Source organism: Brassica oleracea, chromosome C8 (genome assembly GCF_000695525.1).
Source record: "Brassica oleracea var. oleracea cultivar TO1000 chromosome C8, BOL, whole genome shotgun sequence".
NCBI classification, from domain to species: domain Eukaryota; kingdom Viridiplantae; phylum Streptophyta; class Magnoliopsida; order Brassicales; family Brassicaceae; genus Brassica; species Brassica oleracea.
The window spans coordinates 32,080,120-32,091,577 of NC_027755.1; the positions used below are offsets into that span (position 1 = coordinate 32,080,120).

General features: G+C 35.1%; 4 protein-coding genes across 4 annotated transcripts in view; 3 read left to right on the forward strand and 1 right to left on the reverse strand.

The window, feature by feature from the left end:
• LOC106312818 overlaps positions 1–1,262 on the forward strand; it is a 9,448-nt gene extending 8,186 nt beyond the window's left edge. The window contains exons 4-5 of the mRNA XM_013750480.1: positions 583–768; positions 853–1,262. Coding sequence (XP_013605934.1) covers positions 583–768; positions 853–1,119 — 453 coding nt within the window. The 3' untranslated portion in view covers positions 1,120–1,262. The remainder of the gene's footprint in view (positions 1–582; positions 769–852) is intronic.
• A 670-nt stretch (positions 1,263–1,932) lies between these two features.
• LOC106310105 (54S ribosomal protein L51, mitochondrial-like) lies at positions 1,933–2,767 on the forward strand. The gene is made up of 3 exons (XM_013747311.1): positions 1,933–2,069; positions 2,167–2,273; positions 2,374–2,767. Exons 1-3 carry the CDS (start codon positions 1,990–1,992, stop codon positions 2,544–2,546), a joined length of 360 nt encoding a protein of 119 aa, XP_013602765.1. The 5' UTR covers positions 1,933–1,989; the 3' UTR covers positions 2,547–2,767.
• A 3,847-nt stretch (positions 2,768–6,614) lies between these two features.
• On the reverse strand, positions 6,615–7,882 carry LOC106309194. Its single transcript, XM_013746255.1, has 6 exons — positions 7,772–7,882; positions 7,519–7,665; positions 7,367–7,420; positions 7,233–7,296; positions 7,044–7,105; positions 6,615–6,955 (listed from the first exon to the last, which is right to left on the reverse strand). The coding sequence occupies exons 1-6, from the start codon at positions 7,880–7,882 to the stop codon at positions 6,821–6,823; spliced, it is 573 nt and encodes a 190-aa protein (XP_013601709.1). The 3' UTR covers positions 6,615–6,820.
• A 549-nt stretch (positions 7,883–8,431) lies between these two features.
• On the forward strand, positions 8,432–9,266 carry LOC106310086 (54S ribosomal protein L51, mitochondrial-like). The gene is made up of 3 exons (XM_013747289.1): positions 8,432–8,568; positions 8,666–8,772; positions 8,873–9,266. The coding sequence occupies exons 1-3, from the start codon at positions 8,489–8,491 to the stop codon at positions 9,043–9,045; spliced, it is 360 nt and encodes a 119-aa protein (XP_013602743.1). The 5' UTR covers positions 8,432–8,488; the 3' UTR covers positions 9,046–9,266.
• Positions 9,267–11,458: the final 2,192 nt, after the last annotated feature.

The window sequence follows — 11,458 nt, forward strand, 5'->3', positions numbered from 1 at the left end:
TCAGGCGGAGAGAGAGAGGTGGCCTGGTGGAGAGATGGCTGAGCACCGGAGGAGCTGGCCGGAAAGGGGAACGCCGGCTGAGAGAGTTTTCTCAGGTGGAGAGCACAATCGTGCTGATAACGTGTTAGAAATATGAGAGAAGTGTTGTTGTGAAAGTTGTGTCTTTCTCATTAGCTCTCACTATCAATATATAGTGGAGGTTCATAAGGGTTTACAACAAGGAGAGTATCTACACATTTATTACATATTGACCACAAATATCTAGACTTGGTCAAAGCTCATAAATTCTCCGGTTGAATGAGTCTTCATCTTGACTAGTCTTGGACGGATGTAGACGGACCGGAGACGGGTGTAGACGGACCGGATAGTCGGGTCAGATGTAAACCTCCTTGATGGTTAATGGCAATCCACATATCCATATCATGGATTTATAACACTCCCCCTTGGATGCCATAACCATATCGGGCTTGTAATGTGCTAACGTTCCTCATTAAAACCTCTCCCGGAAAACCCTAAACCCAATGTGGTAAAAAAAAGAAACCAAAGAAAGGAAAAAGAGTACAACACACATTGCGTGAGCAGATTCGAAAGAAAGAGTATTACGACAGTGGCAACACTCCTCCACGAGGAGGGGGAAGAGGAGGAGGAGGAGGGTCAGGCGGTGGAAACGGAGGATCTCAAGGCTCATCAGGAGAAGGCGGTGGTGTTCCTGGTTTAGCACATGAAACACTGCAAGTGGTTTTAGCAACCATAGGCTTCATCTTTCTGGTAAATGACAAACATCTCCAGTTAATCTTTGTCTTATATTATCTTCTTAACCTTTTATCATTGTTTCTTCTTGTTTTTTTTTAGTACATCTACCTCATCAACGGGGAGGAGTTGTTCCGTCTTGCGAGAGATTACTTTAGGTATCTTACTGGACGACCCAAGAGTGGTAGGTTGACCAGAGTTATGGACAGTTGGGGTAGATTATTGGAGCGTATGTCGCCGAGGCATAAAGTGTATGACGAGTACTTACTGGAGAAACCGATCATCAAGACGCCTAGCTGGTATGAGAGCCCTGAGAAATACACACGTGTCGTGAAGTCTTACGCTGATGCAAATGAAGATGATGAATAGCTTCTTTTTTTTTCTTTTGCCGAGTTAAGTAGTTTCACTTATTAGACCATGAACCGGTTTGTTTTAGTTTCGTCATTGTTATCTAACAATCAGATTGGTAGTAAAATTACAAAACCTCAGTAAAAATTTAGTAATTATTCAAGTAGGATTTTTAAAATCATTTAAGTTTAATGTTATTGAATTTGCAATTTAAAAATATATTTTAAAATTTATTGCTATTAGAAAAAATTTAATAGTACAATTTTGAGAGATTTATATGATTTGATTGTCTTTTTTACGGAGTTTATAAGTTAAATTGACAAAATTCAAATTTAATGGTGTTAGACCATCTCCAGTGACTTACTCGATATTTTACTCTATAATAGAGTTTGAATTTAGTCCAATAGTACTCTATTTTTGAGTAAAAAATAGAGTGACAAAAAAATAAGTTATTTTATATTTGGAGTAAACCTATTTTTCGCTATATTATAAAATAAGAGATATAATTGCATTGAAACATTTTTACTCTAAAGATGATTTTAGAGCGAAAAATAGACCGGAGTTGGAGATACCCTTAAACAGATTTAGAGTGTTTTAATCAAATCACAATAGTTTTCATAATTTACTGACACTCATATCAAAGTTAAATTATTTCAAATCTTTCTCAAATGTTATATTCAGTAAATCGAAAAAAAAAGAAGAAACAAGTTATATTGAGAATTGAGTACATCTCCAAATAGTTGCAGGCTTTTGTTTGAGCCCAAAATAAGCCCATTCCAATTTATATGTAGTCAGTCACGTGCACCTATCACGTGATCTTCTTCTTCTCTTTTATTTACACATCGAGACGCGCTAGGGTAGGGTTTTAGTTTCTCTCCGACGAGATTTGAGATGGCACTAAGAGGAGTATGGCAGCTCCAGAAGCTGGTAGTGAGCTACTGTAATTGGGGTGGCAGCAGCAGAGGCATAAGGTAACCATTTGACCTAATTTGTTATTTCGCGTTTAATCCCATTTGATCGATCAAATTCTTATTCACTTTGAAACTGGTGGGTCGTTTTTAAAAACAGAGCCTTTATGGAATCAGAGTTACCTGCTCTGATCGAGAAGAATCCGCAGCTCGAAGTGGTGACGGAACTCTCAAGGGGACAACATCCTTACCTCAAGGGCATTTACAGTAATGAATGAAATCAATATTTCTCCTTTTTTTCGTGTTATAGTTTTTACAAGGGATCTTGAAATTAGCGAACTTTACTTGTGATTTTCGTGTAATATAGGGAATAGAAATGAAAGAGTGGTGTGTGTTAAGAACATGGATCCTGATCAAGTGCTTTTGAATGCAACGAGGCTTAGGAACTCTCTTGGAAGGAAAGTGGTGAAGCTGCGGACTAGGCATGTGACCAAACATCCCAGTGTTCAAGGCACTTGGACAACCGCTGTCAAGTTCTGACAACCTTTGCGGGTCTTTTGTTCTTCTTCTTATTCGTTGCTGTAATGTTGCAATATCAGGATTCTTCCTTTGTTACCAATATTTACAATACCAAGTTGTTTCCACTACTTGTTCTCTCTGGTTCGTTCCTTTTTTTCTTACAACAATGTTCTGTCTTGTTTTGGATCCGGTTAATGTCTGGGAAACATGATCCTCTTGTGTTTTGTCCGTTTCAGTGTTATGTTCTTCTCTGGGAGTCAATACTGTTCTGTGCAATTTCGAAAAAGCTTTCTTAGAGTCATGACAGTTCACTTTATTGCCTGTTCTTTCGTTAACCTATGTTAGCTGATGTTTGTATTTGTAAGGTTGCTGATAGTAACATGGAAAAAGTGCTAAGCTTAGCTCTATGTATATTTGTTTCTCAAGTAGGCTAACACTTGGCCTTACAGGTTCATCAGGTTTGAAACCTCTACTGGATGTGCATATAGATGATATCCACAATCCTCATGAACAGTCTGATTAGGTCTTTTGTATAACCATGATACATGCTACAACACTAGCTTGTACACCAACTCAGTCCACAAGAACTACTTGTTTGCATCATTATATATAGTGCATCATATACTAAAGTTGTTATCTCGATATTGTTCAATTTTTGGGGACAGTTGATCTCGAGGAATATAGAAAATCTATAGGAAAATGTGCACGTCTGTACCCATCTTCTGTTAGCACCTAGGATCAAAGCATTTTGGTAGTCCCCAAGTGTAAGCTATATTTATAAGATTTCGTGTTTTCTGACTTGCACTGAAGATCATGTAAAGACAACTGTCAAAAGAAAACTTATGTTCCTGCAAAATCTTCCTAGCAAACATCAAAATAATGAATAATCACATCCAACCCAAACACTGAAGCAAACATGTCTGAATCACATTTCCAAAAGGAAACACAAAATTTTGACTTCTGCTATTTGTTTTCTCATTTCTGTTTTTGAATCTCTCCGAGCCAACCATACAAAACTCGGTTATTAAAATATAATTCAAAGGCTCTCGAACCGTGTCCCACACTCTACTCTCCAACACAACAGTTTGAGCTTTCTTTTTTATCATTTTATGTGTGAATGAGTCAGTTTTTTTTGGTGTGGCGAATGAGCCAGTTTAAATCTGTTTTATATCATATAGTGCCTATTAAGCATTGAATCATGGACTGTCTTGCTATCCTAAGTTTGATTCGTTCGGCTTTAGACATAGAGCCAGATTGTTTGGTTTACACGCAAGGTAACAAACTCCATTGGAGGGAAACATAGAAGAGAGAGAGAGAGAGCTGTGTAGCTAATAACTGGTGCTGTTGTCTTAAATAGTAAACATGATCTTGATCATATGGAGACACGGTTATGCGACAAAAAAAACTATCCAAACCGAGTCAAACTGAACCAACCGAACTCAAACCGATGCAAACCAAACCAAATTATGTTATCAAACTATTCGGTTGAAGATATTCCCAACCCGAACGGTTTGGTTAGATTCAATTTTAAACCGAACTGAATCGAAAAGCCAATGTGTTTTGTAATTATTTAAATGAAAATTATTAGTAATACCAAGATATTAAAATCCTAAGACTAAACCCACGTAAACTGCCATTTTTTATTTATTAGCATATATTCTTCTAATCAAATATGTAATCATCAAAAGGTTCCATTAGAAAAAGGGAAAGTTATCACTTTAGAGGTAGAATGAAATAGTTCAAATTAGTTAAATTTGGTTTGACTGAATTCTTGTAAAATCTTTTTGTGGCTTTTTCAAAGATTTTTGTTTCAGTTTTATATTTAACTAGTCCGTGGGCATGCGCGGAGTGTGAAATTTTAATAGAAATGTTTGTTTATTAGTAACTTTAGTGTTCTTCAACAATTAAATCATAATGTCATGAATCCAAAATTGTATATAGTAGTGGAGCTTTAATATAAGGTTGTTGAGTAAAGGGCTACCATTAACATAGGTGGTGAAATAATGGCATTTATTTCTAGGTTTACACAGTTAAGATTACTTACCAGTTACCATATATACTACCATTAACATAATTGCGGAATTAATAATAACTAAGACATTTAATATCATTTATGTAATATATTATACAGATTGCTTCGCGTTATTTTTTATTTCAGTTATAAATCCAATATTACTCCATATTAATCTCAGGGGATGTCGACTTAAATGGACCATATTTTATAGGGGATGTCTACTTAGATATATACATTAATACACTAATACACTAATCGTTCTTAATGGCATCCCTTATATTTCTCTAGTAATGTTTGTCCATTTAAAAAAGGGTTGTGAGAAGAGCTATGGTGCATGTCAAAACTATCACTTAAGTTACAACTTAAAAATGTTTCACAAATAATATATATGAGATTTAGTTCACATAATTTACGTTTTAAACATAATTTCTCTTAAATATAAACTAAGAGGAACCCTATTAAACTGAACCGAAACATAAACCAAACTGAATATAAACCGAACCCAAACCGAACCAAACTAACTATGATTTACTTTAGTTGGAAAAATTCTAGAACTGAATTAACCGAACCGAATCGGACCGAATCCAAATCGATCTAATAAAATAACAAGTGCCCACCCCTTTAGGCCTATGTGTTTGTTAATGAAGACAAAATAACACACTTTGTTATATATCTCTACAATATTATTTTTTCATACGTCAGTTTCCTATGTGACGTTAATTCTTAGAGTAGTTAATTACAATGATATCGTTAATGAAGTAAAAATATTATACATAATACCGTTATTATGATTTTTTTTTTAATTTTCCTTATTGTTTCATAATTTTTTGCTTTTAGTTTCCTTTTTTTATCATAATGTTTTCTTAAACTACTAAAATATGAAAATTATATATAAATAAATTTAATTTAATATTTATTTAATAACTAACAATGAATATCTTTTGTAAAGAAATGTTTTAAAAAAATATTTTACCTTAAATAATAAATATTAAAAGAAAAAACCAAAAATATTTGCTATATATGTTTCGATCAAAAGCTTCATTATATAAACAAAATTGGGGCGTAAATTTTAGAAATTATGAGAACACTCAAACATGTCATCATCTTCTAACAAAAATCAAAGTACGTGCGAAGCCTTAAAGAGCATGATGTCGAAGATGTCCGGCATGATGTCAGAAGATGTCAGGTGGCCCTGAAAAGAAGAAGTTGGTGGAAGCCACTCGCAATGCTGCTGCAGCGAGAAGAAGACTAGCTGTCTAGATGCTGCATATTTTATTGGAATAAATAATAAACGCCCAAAACTGAACTGAATAACCCAAGACTGAACCAAAACTGAACCCAATACCCTTTTTTACCGCATAATTTTCTTTTAAAATATATAATTAAATAAATTTTAGTTAATTTCTATAATATTATTTGAGAAGTCAGTTTCTTATGGTTCATGTTAATTTTACAACAGTTGATTACATAAATACTTTTAATAAATTAAAAATATTATATCCAATCATCATTATTAAAATTTTATTTATTTTTAGTTTGATTTTCCTTTTCTTTATTATCTTTTCAAATAATATATACAATAAAAGTAAACATTATTTAATTAACTATAAATTTTATAAACGAAAAAATTATATCATAGATAATTTGATTTATAAAAAAAGGAAAATTCACAATAAACAAAATTTTAAAGGAAAAAAATTGAAATTTTAAAATTTGATAGTGGTAGTCCAAGTGCTTCAAGGCTCTAGGCATGTGACCAAACACCCCAGTGTTCAAGGCACTTGGACTACCGCTGTCAAATTCGACAACCTTGCCTCCTAAACATATACTTTGTGTATGGTTTCTTCTTCTTCTTCTAGTTGTTGAATCGAGAAGTGGCTCGAATGTTGCAAGTTTTATTATTATCTGTGTTTGCCGTCCCAAGTTGTTTCTACTGTTACTTGAATCTTGTCTTCTTGTGAATAAGATTTCGGAAAAGTTTATTGGTAAAATTTCATTTTATTCTGATCAATTTTTTTACATTATTGCTCATTGTTTTCATACTGATTGTGATAGAAAGTCTTAGTAGGTGTTACTACAGAGAGAACTTAATACTTTTCATTTCTTTGCAAATTTGTCACAAGTATGATAAATCAGACAAGCCCCTGTAATCATCCATCCTAACATATAGTTACGGCAGTCATATACATTCTGACATGTAAACAAGCTGAAAAGTTGATGGTAGAAGAACTTGCACTAGAGGATGGATTGAGAAGCTGTTTTGATTTTGGTGAATTAGGACTTAGCTTGTGTTTTCTGGTATTGGAGGCAACGACAAAGCAGAGTTTTTATCTGTATCGCCACCGCTGCTTGAGGAAGAATGTGACTTAAGATGTGACAATGCCACTTCTAGCATCACTTCCACTTCTTTCTTGTACTGTTATCAAAACCAAATGTATCAGAATTAAACAGTGTTCTGGCTGTTTCTTAAGCTAGTCAGATCGGGATAAGGACACCAGACTAACCTCATCGATTGCTCCTGATTTAATCTTCGATTGCATCAAGCACCATTTCTTGAAATGTACACCTGTGAGATGAATACAAGTGTGATCATTTCATCATACATTGTGCCACTGCAAGTTTTACTCGACTACACACACTTTGGGATAAGTGGTAACTCTGAATAGTTTTAAAGAAATACAAGAGTCACTTACCAACTCTTACATCTAGTACAGAGGAAGTCTCCTCTTTCACTTCCAATCGCCATCGACAATGGACCTGATACAACCAAGATTCAAGAAGCATGGTTTGCAAAGAGAATGATAAATTCACTCATAAATAAACGTACCTCAAAGTAAGAACCAAAAGGAACATCATGCGGCTGTTGCACAGTTTCAAAAACCTGATAAAAGAGAAGATATAAGTATCAATAGATGGGATATCATTTCCTTTTTCATTTTGTTTGTAGCATCTATCTTACACGGGAAAACCCATTCTTACCAGCGTTTTCTTATCTGGTGATAGAACAACGTGCTGCCATTCTGTTACAGCAGTGTCTGGTGGACACATAGGACTATTACAAATCGATCTGAACTTAATCTCTCTAACTTGACCATCATATTCTTCAGCAGTGTGCCAAGGCTCAATCTGAAAGATCACACAACAGAGTTCCAGAGAAGTTTAATCTGAAGAGCGCTTTTAAAGCCTATGTATTTGAAGGTTAATGATCTAGATGGTAATACCAAAATCTTACATTAAGATTCTTATCCTTCCTTGCAGATCTGTACTCATTAGTATAAGTGGAATCATCAGCCAACAAAACGTTCCGGAATTGCTCAGGTGTACTTGGGAAAACATCCTGCATACAAAAAAGTATGATGCGTGGAGAGAGAGAAGTGGCCTGGTGGAGAGATGGCTGAGCGCCGGTGGAGCAAAGGCTGAGCACCGGAGGAGCTGGCCGGAAAGGGGAACGCCGGCTGAGAGAGTTTTCTCAGGTGGAGAGCACAATCGTGCTGATAACGTGTTAGAAATATGAAAGAAGTGTTGCTGTGAAAGTTGTGTCTTTCTCATTAGCTCTCACTATCAATATATAGTGGAGGTTCACAAGGGTTTACAACAAGGAGAGAATCTACACATTTAATACATATTGACCACAAAGATACAGACTTGGTCAAAGCTCATAAATGCTCCGGTTGAATGAGTCTTCATCTTGACTATTCTTGGACGGATGTAGACGGACCGGAGACGGGTGTAGACGCAGTAAATCGAAAAAAAAAGAAGAAACAAGTTATATTGAGAATTGAGTACATCTCCAAATAGTTGCAGGCTTTTGTTTGAGCCCAAAATAAGCCCATTCCAATTTATATGTAGTCAGTCACGTGCACCTATCACGTGATCTTCTTCTTCTCTTTTATTTACACATCGAGACGCGCTAGGGTAGGGTTTTAGTTTCTCTCCGACGAGATTTGAGATGGCACTAAGAGGAGTATGGCAGCTCCAGAAGCTGGTAGTGAGCTACTGTAATTGGGGTGGCAGCAGCAGAGGCATAAGGTAACCATTTGACCTAATTTGTTATTTCGCGTTTAATCCCATTTGATCGATCAAATTCTTATTCACTTTGAAACTGGTGGGTCGTTTTTAAAAACAGAGCCTTTATGGAATCAGAGTTACCTGCTCTGATCGAGAAGAATCCGCAGCTCGAAGTGGTGACGGAACTCTCAAGGGGACAACATCCTTACCTCAAGGGCATTTACAGTAATGAATGAAATCAATATTTCTCCTTTTTTTCGTGTTATAGTTTTTACAAGGGATCTTGAAATTAGCGAACTTTACTTGTGATTTTCGTGTAATATAGGGAATAGAAATGAAAGAGTGGTGTGTGTTAAGAACATGGATCCTGATCAAGTGCTTTTGAATGCAACGAGGCTTAGGAACTCTCTTGGAAGGAAAGTGGTGAAGCTGCGGACTAGGCATGTGACCAAACATCCCAGTGTTCAAGGCACTTGGACAACCGCTGTCAAGTTCTGACAACCTTTGCGGGTCTTTTGTTCTTCTTCTTATTCGTTGCTGTAATGTTGCAATATCAGGATTCTTCCTTTGTTACCAATATTTACAATACCAAGTTGTTTCCACTACTTGTTCTCTCTGGTTCGTTCCTTTTTTTCTTACAACAATGTTCTGTCTTGTTTTGGATCCGGTTAATGTCTGGGAAACATGATCCTCTTGTGTTTTGTCCGTTTCAGTGTTATGTTCTTCTCTGGGAGTCAATACTGTTCTGTGCAATTTCGAAAAAGCTTTCTTAGAGTCATGACAGTTCACTTTATTGCCTGTTCTTTCGTTAACCTATGTTAGCTGATGTTTGTATTTGTAAGGTTGCTGATAGTAACATGGAAAAAGTGCTAAGCTTAGCTCTATGTATATTTGTTTCTCAAGTAGGCTAACACTTGGCCTTACAGGTTCATCAGGTTTGAAACCTCTACTGGATGTGCATATAGATGATATCCACAATCCTCATGAACAGTCTGATTAGGTCTTTTGTATAACCATGATACATGCTACAACACTAGCTTGTACACCAACTCAGTCCACAAGAACTACTTGTTTGCATCATTATATATAGTGCATCATATACTAAAGTTGTTATCTCGATATTGTTCAATTTTTGGGGACAGTTGATCTCGAGGAATATAGAAAATCTATAGGAAAATGTGCACGTCTGTACCCATCTTCTGTTAGCACCTAGGATCAAAGCATTTTGGTAGTCCCCAAGTGTAAGCTATATTTATAAGATTTCGTGTTTTCTGACTTGCACTGAAGATCATGTAAAGACAACTGTCAAAAGAAAACTTATGTTCCTGCAAAATCTTCCTAGCAAACATCAAAATAATGAATAATCACATCCAACCCAAACACTGAAGCAAACATGTCTGAATCACATTTCCAAAAGGAAACACAAAATTTTGACTTCTGCTATTTGTTTTCTCATTTCTGTTTTTGAATCTCTCCGAGCCAACCATACAAAACTCGGTTATTAAAATATAATTCAAAGGCTCTCGAACCGTGTCCCACACTCTACTCTCCAACACAACAGTTTGAGCTTTCTTTTTTATCATTTTATGTGTGAATGAGTCAGTTTTTTTTGGTGTGGCGAATGAGCCAGTTTAAATCTGTTTTATATCATATAGTGCCTATTAAGCATTGAATCATGGACTGTCTTGCTATCCTAAGTTTGATTCGTTCGGCTTTAGACATAGAGCCAGATTGTTTGGTTTACACGCAAGGTAACAAACTCCATTGGAGGGAAACATAGAAGAGAGAGAGAGAGAGCTGTGTAGCTAATAACTGGTGCTGTTGTCTTAAATAGTAAACATGATCTTGATCATATGGAGACACGGTTATGCGACAAAAAAAACTATCCAAACCGAGTCAAACTGAACCAACCGAACTCAAACCGATGCAAACCAAACCAAATTATGTTATCAAACTATTCGGTTGAAGATATTCCCAACCCGAACGGTTTGGTTAGATTCAATTTTAAACCGAACTGAATCGAAAAGCCAATGTGTTTTGTAATTATTTAAATGAAAATTATTAGTAATACCAAGATATTAAAATCCTAAGACTAAACCCACGTAAACTGCCATTTTTTATTTATTAGCATATATTCTTCTAATCAAATATGTAATCATCAAAAGGTTCCATTAGAAAAAGGGAAAGTTATCACTTTAGAGGTAGAATGAAATAGTTCAAATTAGTTAAATTTGGTTTGACTGAATTCTTGTAAAATCTTTTTGTGGCTTTTTCAAAGATTTTTGTTTCAGTTTTATATTTAACTAGTCCGTGGGCATGCGCGGAGTGTGAAATTTTAATAGAAATGTTTGTTTATTAGTAACTTTAGTGTTCTTCAACAATTAAATCATAATGTCATGAATCCAAAATTGTATATAGTAGTGGAGCTTTAATATAAGGTTGTTGAGTAAAGGGCTACCATTAACATAGGTGGTGAAATAATGGCATTTATTTCTAGGTTTACACAGTTAAGATTACTTACCAGTTACCATATATACTACCATTAACATAATTGCGGAATTAATAATAACTAAGACATTTAATATCATTTATGTAATATATTATACAGATTGCTTCGCGTTATTTTTTATTTCAGTTATAAATCCAATATTACTCCATATTAATCTCAGGGGATGTCGACTTAAATGGACCATATTTTATAGGGGATGTCTACTTAGATATATACATTAATACACTAATACACTAATCGTTCTTAATGGCATCCCTTATATTTCTCTAGTAATGTTTGTCCATTTAAAAAAGGGTTGTGAGAAGAGCTATGGTGCATGTCAAAACTATCACTTAAGTTACAACTTAAAAATGTTTCACAAATAATATATATGAGATTTAGTTCACATAATTTACGTTTTAA

Excerpts from the sequence above, each read along its gene's own strand:
- LOC106310105 (XM_013747311.1), top strand. The coding sequence starts at position 1,990 with ATGGCACTAAGAGGAGTATGGCAGCTCCAGAAGCTGGTAGTGAGCTAC. Across the intron at positions 2,070-2,166 it reads GGCAGCAGCAGAGGCATAAG|AGCCTTTATGGAATCAGAGT; the intron begins GTAACCATTTGA and ends TTTTAAAAACAG. Across the intron at positions 2,274-2,373 it reads TTACCTCAAGGGCATTTACA|GGAATAGAAATGAAAGAGTG; the intron begins GTAATGAATGAA and ends CGTGTAATATAG.
- LOC106309194 (XM_013746255.1), bottom strand. The coding sequence starts at position 7,882 with ATGCAGGATGTTTTCCCAAGTACACCTGAGCAATTCCGGAACGTTTTG. Across the intron at positions 7,421-7,518 it reads CACCAGATAAGAAAACGCTG|GTTTTTGAAACTGTGCAACA; the intron begins GTAAGAATGGGT and ends CTCTTTTATCAG. Across the intron at positions 7,297-7,366 it reads CTTTTGGTTCTTACTTTGAG|GTCCATTGTCGATGGCGATT; the intron begins GTACGTTTATTT and ends TGGTTGTATCAG.
- LOC106310086 (XM_013747289.1), top strand. The coding sequence starts at position 8,489 with ATGGCACTAAGAGGAGTATGGCAGCTCCAGAAGCTGGTAGTGAGCTAC. Across the intron at positions 8,569-8,665 it reads GGCAGCAGCAGAGGCATAAG|AGCCTTTATGGAATCAGAGT; the intron begins GTAACCATTTGA and ends TTTTAAAAACAG. Across the intron at positions 8,773-8,872 it reads TTACCTCAAGGGCATTTACA|GGAATAGAAATGAAAGAGTG; the intron begins GTAATGAATGAA and ends CGTGTAATATAG.